General features: G+C 33.8%; 1 protein-coding gene across 5 annotated transcripts in view; it reads right to left on the minus strand.

Moving 5' to 3' along the window:
- LOC133839008 (atrial natriuretic peptide receptor 1) overlaps nucleotides 1-14,588 on the minus strand; it is a 46,544-nt gene that overhangs the window by 7,476 nt on the left and 24,480 nt on the right. Inside the window, exons 1-4 of one of the 5 annotated variants that reach the window (XM_062270297.1) lie at nucleotides 11,420-11,664; nucleotides 5,776-7,030; nucleotides 2,658-2,772; nucleotides 52-196 (exon numbers count right to left, since the gene is read on the minus strand). In XM_062270297.1, coding sequence (XP_062126281.1) covers nucleotides 52-196; nucleotides 2,658-2,772; nucleotides 5,776-6,709 — 1,194 coding nt within the window. In that variant the 5' untranslated portion in view covers nucleotides 6,710-7,030; nucleotides 11,420-11,664. Of the gene's footprint in view, nucleotides 1-51; nucleotides 197-847; nucleotides 874-2,657; nucleotides 2,773-5,775; nucleotides 7,127-11,419; nucleotides 11,665-14,588 lie in introns of those variants that run through there. The other 4 variants (XM_062270299.1, XM_062270300.1, XM_062270301.1 and 1 more) reach the window with 4 other exon arrangements.

The following is a 14,588-nucleotide window of genomic DNA, read 5'->3' on the forward strand; positions in this document are numbered from 1 at the left end:
CGATTACCATGCAAATTTTGTATGGCGCTTCCTTGCGGCGTTTGCACTCACCTCATTGGACACCTTTGTGTAAGCATCGTCATTTGGCTGCTTCGGCGTGACCGTTAACATTGCTGTGTACGCTTTCTTGGCGCGTTCATTGTTAAAATCGGTATCATTCTTATCATACCAGGGCAGCGAGGTCATATATGGCACACTGCAATCACAATACGGTTTACAAAGACATTAATGAGTGAGTTCGTATGCTAAGAATGCACCCTACACTCTACAGTGCACTGTAGTGTACACTGCAGTGTACAAGAATCTTATCAATCTGCCACCTGGCTTTGCATTGCATTGCGACCCAACAGGAATTTGCAGTTTGTACTCTCTCGCCTTATCAACGCGCCTAGTGCTGCTATATGCGTCATAAATTATTTATAAATAGAAAATGTTAATTGCAAAATGAAAACTCGATTTTAGGTTTATCTCTTACTATCTGAGATGCTTTTCTCTCTCTCACTCTCTCGACTGCATACGCCTTACTTATGTCTATGTAATAACCTTCCATTATTTATAAACTTGTATATATGTACAATTATATACAAAAAAAAACATGGCTTCTTTTTAAACCCGGTAACTATAGGGTAGAAGGGTATTATAATTTTGTGCCGGCAGGAAATGTATGCAAGGCAGAAGGGGGCATCTCCGATCCTATAAAGTTATATATTAAATCTTGATCACAGTCAACAGCCGAGACGATATAGCTGTACCTATACCTAGATCTCAGAAATTAAAAGAGAGAGAGATATAATTTTTTTGACAACATTTGTTATGTTTGCATGCAGATCAAGTTTTCAAAATTTACCACGCCCCCATCCGCCATCGCAAATTGACAAAAATAACAAGTGTAATTTTATAGCAAGAGTCGAATTAGAATTTTGGTACATACAATAATATCTATTGTGTTTATAATTCCTAAATATTTGGTTGCGATCAAATAAAAAATGTCGAAGATATTAAAGAAAATCATATGTATGAAAATCACCTACTTACTAGGGTTCTCAGTTGCTTTGGCTGCTAATCTGGTATATTTTGCACCCTATTGTATACTTTATATGTAGTGCTGTATCAATACACCTAAACTAGCCTTTGATATATTTTCAGTATTTATTTCTGTATGTTCATTTGGCATATTTAAAATTAAATAACGAAATATTTAGCTTTTATTCAAAATAGGTATCGGGTTTCTCACAGTCGAGCACATTCGACTGTAGCTTTCTTACTTGTTTCTGTTGGTTGTGTGTGCATTGAATCGTTTGTAATCTAAGTGCACGCATGCATTTCTTATCAGTCAAAGTTTGTTTGTGTTACTAACTCAATGTCAGCTGCTTCCTGCTAAGTCAGCAATTGACATATCCCGCAAATCGCTTATTGATGGCAAATATATTAGCCATTACTGTATGGATGGATATAATTTTTGATATAATACTCGTATTTTATAATACTTAATGATGCTATAATATGATTTTTAATAAAGTTTTTCAATTATAATAAATTTAAAAATACATACATACGCATACATGTACGTATCGTACGTATTTTTTCTTTCGCATTATTTTACATTTGATTACAAGTTCATGAAGGTTATGCGATTAGAGAGAATTTACGAGTAGTGCACATGCAAATAATTATTCGACTGCTCGCCCCTCCTCACATGCCGCCTTGTCATGAGAAAAAATCGCAAACATCTGCCCCGGTATTGCCTTCCGAGCAATATGAATTATTTGTGAGTATTCGTAAACCGTTCACCCCACATTGATCATTGTAAGTTTCCTTTACCTAATCATGAAACACTCAGATTATCTGTATTTTTAAACTAAACGCAAATAATATTTTTTTGTTTTGTTTAAACTCAGGAAGAGCGAAGAATCAGTAATCCGTTTTAATAATTTATTTTATTATTCCTATACTTATCGAAATATTTGATTTTATTATCTCGCTATAGAAATATGATGAAACTTAAAATCCTATATCTAAGAAGAAGCCAGAAAATCAAAAAGAATAACTATTGAGTCAATAGACTAGGTAAACTTGCACCTCTTAAATTATTGAATTTGTAATAAGCGGTACAATTGGCAAATACAAAGAATATATAAATGCTTAGCTAAATGTGTGGGTGGCAATGACTCAGCCAATTTGGGGACAGCATATTTTTCTATATAAAACCACAGCAGCCAAATGTGTCTAAGGGGACATAAGAGTTTCGAAGAGCATTTATTTTTTATTGTTTGCCATTAGAGTTAATAATGGTCAAGTCAGACATGTGTCAAAAATCGGAATTTCCTCAATTTATAAATAGATATTAATTGGTAACTGCGTCTGCGACTGCGTCGTTGACTTGAAGTTGCTTAAAGCTATTTTTGTTGGTAAATTTCATAATTTTAATAACCTTGGCTAATATGTATTATGCGCACTTTGTAAAGAATATTCAAAGTGCGCGTGTTGGGCAAAGTGAAAGGTCACAAACTGAACCGATTGCTATAAATGATCAGTTTCTGTGATTGTTGTTATAATTGTTGTTGTTGCTTATGCTATTATTGTTCCTGTTATTGTTAGTGTTGTGATTTTGAAGTAATGTAGATACATATCTCTTTTGTACTTGTACTTATACTCACCGCGAAAATAATTCAATATTGATGAAAACATATTCACCGCTATCGATCATATTCAACTCCTCGGCTGTCAGCATAATTTGACGTATAGACTGTGGATCGGCGCACATAATGACAACTGCAAAATAAATAATAATAAATTGTCAAAAAAATTAGTAAAACGAATTGCAAAATTTCATTTGACAACCTTTACACACTCGATTTTTGGAACTATTTTTTTGTGCTTGAGAATTGTTTAGGTTGGCTTCAAATTTTTGTTTACAATTAAAAATAGAAGCAGATATTAAGCAACGAGCGTCAGGTTCCTAAGCTCTTGTCATTAAAAATGTATTAATTCATTTAAAAAGTGAACACTTTGTTAACGAAACGACAACCGCTTGTCTACTGTAGAGATGTCAGTTTTCTTGACGTCAGCAGATAATTTATAAATGCTTTGTGTGAATCGTGTTACTCAAAGACGCTTCAGATTATGAAGCAGTTTATAGAAAATACATCACATCGTCTTTTCAAGTACTTCATGTGTTTTCTTTGGGCCCTTTCAAGATCACCCACGGATTAACTTATCGGGTGCTTCCCATTTCTATGCATTTTTTTTATTGGGTGTGATTTACCTACTCGATATAAACAAGAGTAGGAGTTTAGGAAAAAAATTCGCCAATTTCTTGTCGACTCTTAACAGCTTAATAAATAATTCACACATCAAATGTTTCGACTAATATATAAAAATTATCCAATCAAAAATTTAATTTATTAATTTTTATAATATTATATATTGTAAGTGGCTCGTAGCAGTTCATGAAACACAAATACAAAAAAATGGTAAGGTTTTACTCAGGTTTTTGTCTAAAGGTTTAGAAATTTGACGTATAAATCGCAAGTCTGTATTAGTTGTTTTAGACAATTTACGAGTCCAATGCAGTTCGTGTCTATTTATGTCGTCATATTGTCATGAGACTACTTTTTATTATTTAAGAGCCAGCCAATTTGGACGATTCAATTCAATTAAGAAAATGTAAAATAATATACATTTATACCCATTTATACATTTATGCAGTGACAAGCTTGACATATCGAAAAACGAATGTCGGCCAATTATCATTATAAAAAATATTAACAAATAATAAATAGCAAATATTATAATAAAAGCAATTTTTATAAAATAGTCAGTTTTGTTTCAAAAACAACTTTTTAAACCTACCATCAGGGTAGGTCGGTAATGTAACTTTCCGCCGGACAGGAAATGTATGTAACAGGCACAATAAGACATTTTCATCCCATAAAATATATATGTATATTTTTGATGATACCATGCTTGTCTGTTCGTCCATTATATGATGCACACCCTTCCGACCAACAGAATCGAGTCGAATAAGCGTACTTTTAAAGCTAGAGTCAGTTTCTTACAATAATAACTTCAGTCCTTAAGATTTCTGAAAATTTGCGATCAGATAAACATTTTTGAAGTTCTTTAAGAAATAAAAGCCTTCGGAATATAATCGTATTTTATCGATATATTAGATTGGTTTATTTTAAAAATAAAGCCGCAGTGTTTTTTTTTTTATTGAAAATGGATAGCGGGTATCTTACAGTCGAGCACACTCTGTAGCTTGTTTAGTGCGTAGTATGGGAAATGTCATGCTCAAGAAATCATATTGATGAATACATAAGTCACTTCCATAAATAATTATTCATGTTCTTTTATGTCTACAGAGAACCTTCTATTGTGGGCCTCTGAATAGGTGCAGTCGGAGGCTGTCAATGTCAAGAACAGATCAAAACGTTTTCTTAATTTAATTACATAAGCATCTAAAAATTAAATTTGCACGAGTTGAAATGAGAATAATTATTACACAAATGAGTGCAAACTAAGTTTGTTATTGTTGTTGTTGTTATCTCAGAGGTAATCCAAAAACCGAAACACATCACATCTGTAAACGTTAAGGCAAGGAGTCTCAATGTGTAGTGATAATTGCGTGAGTTAATTGGAATTCATAAACAAAAAACGTAATTATGCTGCCAATTAGTACACGTATTCATAATAAAGTTCAATGTCTTTTGAGCAATATATAAGTCAAAATGCCACAAGACTGAATTATGCATATTAGCCGTTTTGTTAAAATTAATCCGAGAGTACATAAATAAATGAAAATCTTTTTAACCATTTCGATTATACTAAATTCCCAATTCATGTCTTAATTAAAAGTTCAAAACGAAATTGTTAGTATTCCGGTTCTTAATCAAAATAATTCATTTCACTGGGCAATCGCTGCTGCCAAAATAATTTGAAAATAAATCTTAAATTTGGACAAATACTTGATATCGACTTGGTATTTAATCAAACGTGTTAACTTGTGTTCAAAATGAGATAAATTGTATATTATCTATATATTGTATAAAATAAACAGAATCATTTAATATTTACGATACTTTGTATTCGCTTTCTTTTGGCATCTCAGACCCAATAAATATTCGAGATCAGGGTAAACAGCTGAGATGATATAGTCAAGTCTGTTTATCTGTCTGTATTTACTCATGGACTAAAAGTGATAAAGTTACAGTTTTTTTTCCCTGCGCTGGTTATTATTGCACGTAGAACAAGTTTATTTTAGATTTTATCACGCTGATTTCCGCCCTCGGATATTAAAGTTTATTAGTGTTAATGATTCCTAAATTTTGTTGCGATGAGATAAAAAACTTTCCTCCTTGTTAAAAATTTTCTAAATTGATGAATACTAATTTACAATTAATTATTAAGTATTTTTAAACAAACTTTCGTTTTCAGTCAAGTATTTTATTATCACACTAAAAACAAAATATAACATCTAATAAAATGCAACAAATGCAAATGAAGAATCGTTTGAATATGTACGGACAGGGGTATAGGAGTCTAAGTTCGAGACGCTAAATAGAAAATAAATGAACTATTTAAGGTTGTTTCGAAAGCTTCCTAGCATTGGCCAATGATCAATGAAGGCGAATGATATTTTTAGTACTACAGTATGATTGAACAAATGCCAAAAAGAGGCTGAGTCGACCTTTATAAAGACAATAGCAGGTCTTTAGAACACATTGTAAATATGTATGTAAGGTTTCTCGCTCTCTCTTGAAGCAATGCACTTACTTCTTGTTCGCATGGCAACATTACGTAGCAGCCGAGTTATATACGTCTTGGTCCAATGTGCGGTATCGAAGCCGAGTTGATAAACCGATTCCTTCTCAATGGTGTCGTGTATCGCTGCCAGACACAGGAAGCAGACCGAATTGCCTTTGATCTTGGCGTTTTCGTTCTGATAGATTAATGCGGTGCGAGTCCAATTATAAGTGTTGAGAATGGCTCGAACCATATTTCCAAGATTGTTGACCTGGGCGCCTTTGAGGCGAGTCAGGGTTGAATAGCTGTCAGCTTTTTTGCTGAACTCGCCAGCGTTACCGCCAGTTGTAAGCAAAGGAATCTGCCAGACATCAGCATACCGGGATATCGGCGCCAATACATACTCGCAAGGTAGGCCAAAGATAGCATTCATTTCTGGCCACTGGGTAAAGATCTCAAAGAACCCAAGGGGTCCATACGTAGAGGAGCAAAATGTGTCACGGGAAATTAGTGAAATATCGATTTGAACGCCTCCAACGAAGCCAAGGCGTTGCACATGCGCAATTCCAAGCTCCAGCACTGGCAACACTTTGGGCATGATGCAGTCATTCTTGTTATCCGACTCCACCGATGGCAGCAACGCCACGAACACCAATTGACGACGCACTTGATGAGAGCCATGTCGAAGGCTATTATGGTTGATCGGGCTGGGAAAGTTTTGAACCAGCTGGGTTTGGGCTGATTTCTGAGCATTCCGTGTGTTTGGCACTTTGAAGCTATGCACTCCAGATATATCACTGATGCTGGCAAGACCTCCATCACTACCGACATCGTAGAACCAGGAAAAAGCAGGTGTTGGGCCAGCTCGTTGGCTTGGCACCAAAATGAGCAGCACCAACAGCAGTAGCTTTGGGAGATGATGTACGTGTCGTTTTGATGGCTGCCGCACAATGTTGATGGACATTCTGCGACAGCTCGGATGGATGAGTTGCCTTTGATAAGTATTTGTTTGGTTTTGTTTTGTTTTGATTTTAGATTTTATATTATGAAATATTTTAAAAATATTTTTTATTAATCTCTTGTTTTGGGTTATTCTCACACTTATTGGTTTTATAAACGTTGCACAAATTTATTTTTGTTCATGTCGATCTCGTTATTAACTTTTGTCAACTCTCGTGTATTTGGTTAAATTGCATCTGCTTCATTTTCGTTTAACGTGTTTAATATTTGCGACGCCTCTTGCAAAACAATAAGGCACATTAAGCACACAATGCTTAATTAAAACCTGTGTAAATTCAATTTAAATTTCTTTTTGTTGATTGTACTCTTTGGGCACTCAGCACTTTAACTATGTTTAATTAGATTGTTTATTTTCAAAAAAACTTAAAAGAACAATTTTTATCATGTTGCTTTTCATATTATTTTTTCAATATTGGGATTTGCACATTTTAATTTGGTTGAATATATATTTTAATATATGGTTGAATCAGCTTGAACTCTCTAATGCAATTAGGCAATATTGGAGAAAAGGGTTTATAAAAGATCTTTAATTTATCAGTTGCCATTTCACAGGTAAATTTCAAATATTTACAAAAGAAAATGAAAATAATTTGATATTATCTAAAGCCTTTTACTTTATAATGCATTATAATATGTACTCGTATTTTCAAAAGTATAACATCATATCAATTTAAGAATGCTTTTAATAAATACAAAATATGAGTAAACAAGGGAACACATGTCTTCAATAAATACGTAAATTCGGTTATTTTTAGCACGAATCCAATGTCAATTCGGAGTCAACTGTTAATTTCAAATATATTATGGGCTTCCAGACATATTTTTAAAGGCTTTAACAATTGAGTTAATAAATTGAAAGCTTACAATTAATATAAATTCTGTTAAGCCAGAAGAAATGAACGGAATTTTGACTTCTTGGGTTTTTTATTCATTGAATTAATTTTATATAATTTTAATTATTCAATTCCACTTGCTCAATTGCAATTGTATCGACCTTTACCCTAGAAATATATAGTATATAAACTAATGATTGATAGTTTAGTTAAGAGGTATTATAAAGGCAATAATTTCTGCGGAATTTTACTGAAGCTTAACAAAATTCGTTACAAATTTAACGGCAATTACCAAAGTAAATAAATGCGCAAAATTTCCAGTCCCAGAGAATGAATTTGCAGAACTTGATGGACCACAAGAGGCAAAAAAGAATAATAAAAATGTGTAGGTTTTTAGGTTATGTTAGACCGGTTCTCTGTCGAGTTCAATATAATTATATTTATGAAACTCTTTGTGATACGTTTCAGACATAATAATGTTGCGAGGTGTTTAAAAACATTCTAAAGATATTCTTGTATAGGTATTATAATACGCAAAATAAACTATCTCTTTTTATACAATGGGTTGGATGATGGATTATAATTTATAGCTAAACCACAAAAAAACTGTTGCTAAAAATAACCACACTATAAAAACCCTATGACCTAAAGGCATTCAGAGTGCCAACAATAGACGGAAAGAGTTAATACAAAAGCTTGGCTTAGAGATTTTTAATGATGATGCCCCTCGGCAGTGTGTTCACGGACAGACAGACGGACACACAGACGGACAGACGGACAGACACACAGACGGACAGACGGACATTTCGTCTCGGCTGTTGACGCTGATCAAAGGTATATTCGGTGTTCACTAAAAAACGCTATTTTATTCACAATTGCCTGTCCATTATGTATTTACCATGATTGGGGTTATTGCTCGCGCTTATTTGAGGTGAACCCGAAACTAATATACATACTTCAATAATTGGATAATAATATTGTGATTTTGCTCTCCTTGGGAGACGTGGCAACAATTTAAATTTGATATCCATTAAAAGGATCGAAAAAGTTAGAAGAGTGAGGATTATTGTACTTATTTCTTCGGTAAAAAGATTTGAACCCAATCGCGTCTATTTTTAAACACAAACACGAAATATGGGTCAAGTCAATTGAGCCATTCCCAAATATGAAATGGGCCCATGCCATGCATTATGGAGAATGACATGTACAGTTAATGCTTTGTTTGAAAGTGTTGTTGCCAATTTTTATGTTTTTTTGTATGCCGATTTTTTGTTATTGTTCAATTTGTTACAGTCTCAGACTCGGCGTGTAAGCTCTGATGGCTTTCCTTCATATACAATTTTCGAGCGAGGCAGATCTTAAGAGTTTACACGTGCCGTGGATTAACAGATCGATCGCCTGTCAGCTTCACAGCGGGCGGACAACTCAGCCAACAGCCAAAAGTCAGCAGCCAACAGTCAACAGACGATCTACCAGTCAACATTTAACATTGAAAGGCCAAAATTCATTAGTCTCGGCTTGTTTATGTGCCGTTAGAGTTGCAGATAGTTATTGACAGTTGAGCTGTGTTATAATTATTGTTCGCACCAAGATTATTATTATTATTACTTCTCGTTTCTTTTTTTTGGCTTCGCGATCGGATTGTGTTTGAATTGTATGCTTTTCATATTCAATTGCCACCTCGGTATCTATCAACATTCAGATATGCGTAAACGTACATGTATAAATGTAATTATTTATAATTTTTGGGTTATTTGTTTCTCTGTCCGCTTAACTTATGTGAACTTTATAATTGCTGGATTAATTAATACTAATAATTTTCCTAACTCTCGTGGACGTGGATTAAACAAATACGATTATATTATATTATTATGCCAAATGAAATACCAATTTGTTAACCCAATATTTTTATGAACTCAAATTTCAAAATGTATGTATTTATTACTATTGTTTTAATATAGTGCACAAAGTCTACAGAGCATTTGTCAGTCCTTCATGACCTAGTCACTCCATCTACATTAATATTGCCATCATTTGAATCTTATATTATTGTTTTGCTTGGGATTGCTGCTTAAGCAAATTGCTGCCGTTGTTGGTGGCCTGCCTCTCCAACGAAATATGAGTTGCACACATGTTTGAATATCGGGTTATTTTTAGCATTTTTAAGTAGTTGAAAATATTGTCGAGAAGCACAATTCGCGCAGTTAGGTAATCGAGGCAGCAATAACGCAAATTCAATGGAATTTTGTAAATTGCACACAAAAAACTGTAAAGCTTAAGGGTTGGTTTACCATTAAAAAAAAAAACTATATTTTTACTATTAGTAATTAGTTCGTACCGAATGTATAAGCATGTTTTTGTCTATACATTTGATATCCTCGTGCTCAAAAACAAATAAATATTTGAATTACCAGATGCGAAGTTGAATGACCACATAATAAGTATTTATTTATGCGTCACTTAAAGCTATAATTAGCACTTGAACTCATCAGCTAAATAAAAAATTCGCACTTAAGTGCTTCATAAAATGCATCTCACATTGCACTATCGCGATAGGCAATCAAAACGAGTATCACAATAAAAGCAATTTAAAGTATAATATTTACTTTAGTAGATAATACTTCCAATTAAAATAGGGGTGAAGAAATTGAATAAAATTGCCACTAGATCTGTTATTGTTTATTGTGATATTCTATATCTTTTAGATAGTCATCGGTTGCAGTTGTTCTGAGTAGTGAGATTTTAACAGAATGCTGACTAATATAATATTAACTCCAGTAAGTATGGAATGACACTTTATTTATGATTATATAAAAAGCCGTACGAATTTAATTAAGGTTTACAACTTTGTTAAGTTATTTACTTGCTATTATCAGCTTATATGTTTCAAACAAGTTAATAAGTAAGAAAAACAATAAATTATAAAAAATATATTGAAATCTCGAGTCACCAAATCAGAATTATTGTGCTAAGAGATCAAAAATTAAATTCATTTCAAGTTCATTCCATCTCAGTTTGCCATATAGACATAAATGTGTCTGTTGAGTATCCCAGGTAAATTCTGTTTGGTTCAGAGCATAAGCAAATAATTAATTATTTTTCATTTGTTATAAGCCAATTAAACGTATCTAACACGAGCGCAACAAATATGTTTTTTAGTTCGATTTTGTTTATAATTAAGAATTCTACTAAAAACCTGTCTGTGTAATAAAGTAAAATTGTCCAATAGCCACAAATATTTTAAGATACCTCTGGGTAATGGAAGAAACTTACAATGCATTTATAATATCACAAACTAATTATTACCTATGCACAGATATATAACTTAACCAATTAAAAGCTTCACACAGAGCAGAATTCGAGTAGATTAGGCGTACATTGGAACTGCATTATTTTGTAAACAAAATAATGTTCAATTTGTCAAAATAGATAAGTGGCACCACAAATAAATCAAAATCAAGTTCACAATAACATCATTAATTTGAGTTTGTCATCGACAATAGATACCAAGTGTTAATTGCATTGCAGAGCACGGAGCATAAGCCCATATTTATTCCATGTTTATTATTTTGGCAAACACTTTGATTTTGCAGAATTACACATCGAACGATATACAAAATCTCTCAAATGTTCATATTTATTTCTCTGAAGATAAAAACGTACATATATTTATATTAATGTCAAGTACGTTCAACCAGATAAGAGTCCATTCGTACTTGGCGACTTCAATTTAATTTTAATTTTATTTTTTGTTATTTTTGTGTTTTAAATTCGATTTGTTGTTGGCAAAAGTCAATGGCTATTTATAAATGAGGCCTTACGAAGTTTCTTTTGCACTTTGTGTTTGTTTGGTATTTGTTTGATTTCTACTAAAATGTATTTGCTTCACTTTAAGTTTACGCATTCAACGCCGTTGCGTCGATTCACATGCTTAATGTTTTACGATCATAATTAAGTTGTTTAGTTACATTCACTGTACTTGGACATTCTGAAGCCGTCGCATTTTAAAAGTATTTATTTCAATTAGCTAAAAACCCCGTATTTTGTTTGCCGTTGCGTCGAGACTCGAGTCGAAAATCGAACTAAACGCACGAATCGTCCCATAGCCGGTCAGACGCACCGACGCGTTCTCGTCGCCATTGCCAACGAAGCTGGACGTCAACAACAACGTGAACGTAAGCGAAAACGCGAACGAAAACGTAAACGTAAACGACTGAAAGAGAGCAAGAGCGGTGACATGATCCGCGGTAAATAGAGAGAATGGCATAGAGATAAACGTAGTCGAAAACGTAAGAAAATGTAAAGCAACTACAAGGAAACAGATGCACGCATGCACAAACAAGTGCAATTTCACATAGACAAATTATCAGTGATGGCGATTGGCAGAAATATGAATCTGAATATAGTAAGAATACGTTAAACTCCTGCCTAAATTGATTCTTTGACTATCGATAGCCAAGTTTTACAGAATACCTAAATATTAGAAAGGAAGATTTATAAATTGTATATTACAATTTATATGTACATATTTTATATATAGTATTACTATTATATGTATAAGATAAATCGCGAAATTTGTAAACTTGCGAAATTACAATATACCAATTACTTCAAGACAACAAAGCTTTGAACTCAGTCTTGTAGCATCATCTGCTTTCCAAAATTATGTTTTGTTGCTGTTGAATCGGCAACCATCTGCATATTATGGACTTGCAATTTGAATTTCTCTTTCTCTCTCTCTCTCTCTCTCTCGTTCTCGTTGAACCTTCTGACAACGGTAGCTGGTGTTCATTTGCTTAGATTACTCAAAACATACTGACATAGATATTACACATACGCACTGTATGGAATGCATAAAACGTTGTGACAGAGTGTGGATTTGCTTGGTGCGAGTGTTTGCATGGTGGTGATTTAATTCTTTGCCTTGCACTTTCGACGTGCATTCATATTTTAGCTTGGAGTATTTCTTTTTTGTCCTGCACTGGAGCACGACAGTCTTGAACCTAATAAATCATAAGAAAGAGACGGAGAGCGAACGAGGCAGTCCAAGGGATTTGGGTCCTGGTTTTGAGTAAGTACATTGGGGATGGGTATCATCTGGAACGTGCTTTCGCTATCTATGTACGTTAAGCCGCACTTGTTGCCCATCAAAATTGTCTGCCTCATCCGTCGACTAATTCACGAGTATCCGTTGAATGTGTTTCGGTAGTTGCTAGCTATCTACATATTTGCATTTCGTTGGCAGACTTGGAAATGTATATATGTATTTCAATTTCACACTTGTGGAAACAAGCGATTGCTTGTTTGAATTCTTGAAGTGCATATGGAATGCAAACAATTTCGGCTATAAATTAATGTTTTCTCACTTTTTACTAACTGCTCACTTTAATTCAGTGATGCCCTTTTCCAATTTCCTGACACGGAGCCAAATCTTTTGGGTGCACATGCCATGCCATGCCTCCTTTCGTGGATATGGATAACAGATAGCCCAGTCAAATAACCAATAAACATCTTTCAATCAAATCTATCTGCATGGCTTGGTGCTTTGGTGGCTTAATGCCAAATGTGAGCTGTCAGCTGGGATGGAACTCGTTATTTATAGGTCAAGTATTGCGAATACACCAATATCACCATATATTCGCGACACATTAAATAGTTAAAGTTATTTGGAGTTAGAAACTTTCCGCCCAGTTTAAGTGTGGATATTATTCAACAGCACTTCCCTTATTCGTTGTTAGTTCTTATTGCAAATTGTACTTTGGATTTATTCTTTTGAAAACTACAATTCCTTTAAGCATTTACCGTCAGCATTATGGTCTTCCATTTTGCAGCTGTCCTCTTTTTTACTCTAGCTTAACTCAAGTGCAATGCAGTCAATATAAATTGTCAATAAAGCGCAAATGAGTCAAATGCCTTCGCAAGGAAATGGAATGAGCTGCGTGTTAAAAATGTAAAGTACTTCTCATGCCTCGCATCCAACTCTCAATCTCAATTCCGTTCCTCAACTAGGTTATCTGAACGAAGCATAAAACAAAACGGTGAATACTATGGCCAACAATCGAAAAAATGGGATAAAATTTCATTTTTCCTTTAACTTTCAACAATTAACTAGTCTGCTACTTAATACACAATTAAACCAATACACTATAATAGGAGAAATTTTAGAAAGAATAAGTATAATCAAGATTCTCGCATATTATTAAAGACATTAAATTTGATAATAGAAAATATAATAAGATTCTTAACAATGTGCTTCCCCAAGGAAGTACAGTTCTTATTCAATTGTCAGTTGTGATATCACAAATGAACTCAAGTAACATACTTTGATTTTCCTCTTTTGTTCTTGTGTTATTGTTAGGTGCAGTGATTAAACTGTTGTCAAAGGCAGCAGCCGTATGTAGACATGAATTCCAATTGTAGATATTTGTGCCATTCTTTGAACTTTGTTCATTAAGTGTTCATTGAAATGTGCCATGAAAATAGTTGAAAGCTTAATTGATAACAAATAAAAGTTGGAAAAAGTTTGTTCCCTTTTGGCTATTGTTCGCTGCAAACATTTTTGTCTTGAAGGAATTCTGCTGCAATGATAATATATGTTACATATCACAATGGTTCTTCATGGCTAAGGACCTACCCAGGTACATGTCAGCTGCTTTAGGATGCGCAATCGGTCTAATCTAATTTCACCCACCACTATCCTTTTCAGTTCTTCTGAACTAGAAGCAATAATGAAAGCTAAGGTCCATTTTTATTTTGCTAATTTTTGGTGTGCTTTATTAATAATAACCTTTAACTAAATGTGCACAGAACATTTTTGAATAAAAACAATTAGCAACTTCGGCAGAACAGATGTTGCCCGTCATATGGAAAGAGAAACTGGCCAGCCTAGAGATGAGTACTACATTTGACTTAGTCCGAGCTCGTAACGTGGTCGCGGTGTGGTAAACCACTCAATTTGCTGGTGATGCGTGTGCGTGAAGGTTGGGGCAT

This window comes from Drosophila sulfurigaster, chromosome 2R, assembly GCF_023558435.1.
Source record: "Drosophila sulfurigaster albostrigata strain 15112-1811.04 chromosome 2R, ASM2355843v2, whole genome shotgun sequence".
Lineage (NCBI taxonomy): Eukaryota > Metazoa > Arthropoda > Insecta > Diptera > Drosophilidae > Drosophila > Drosophila sulfurigaster.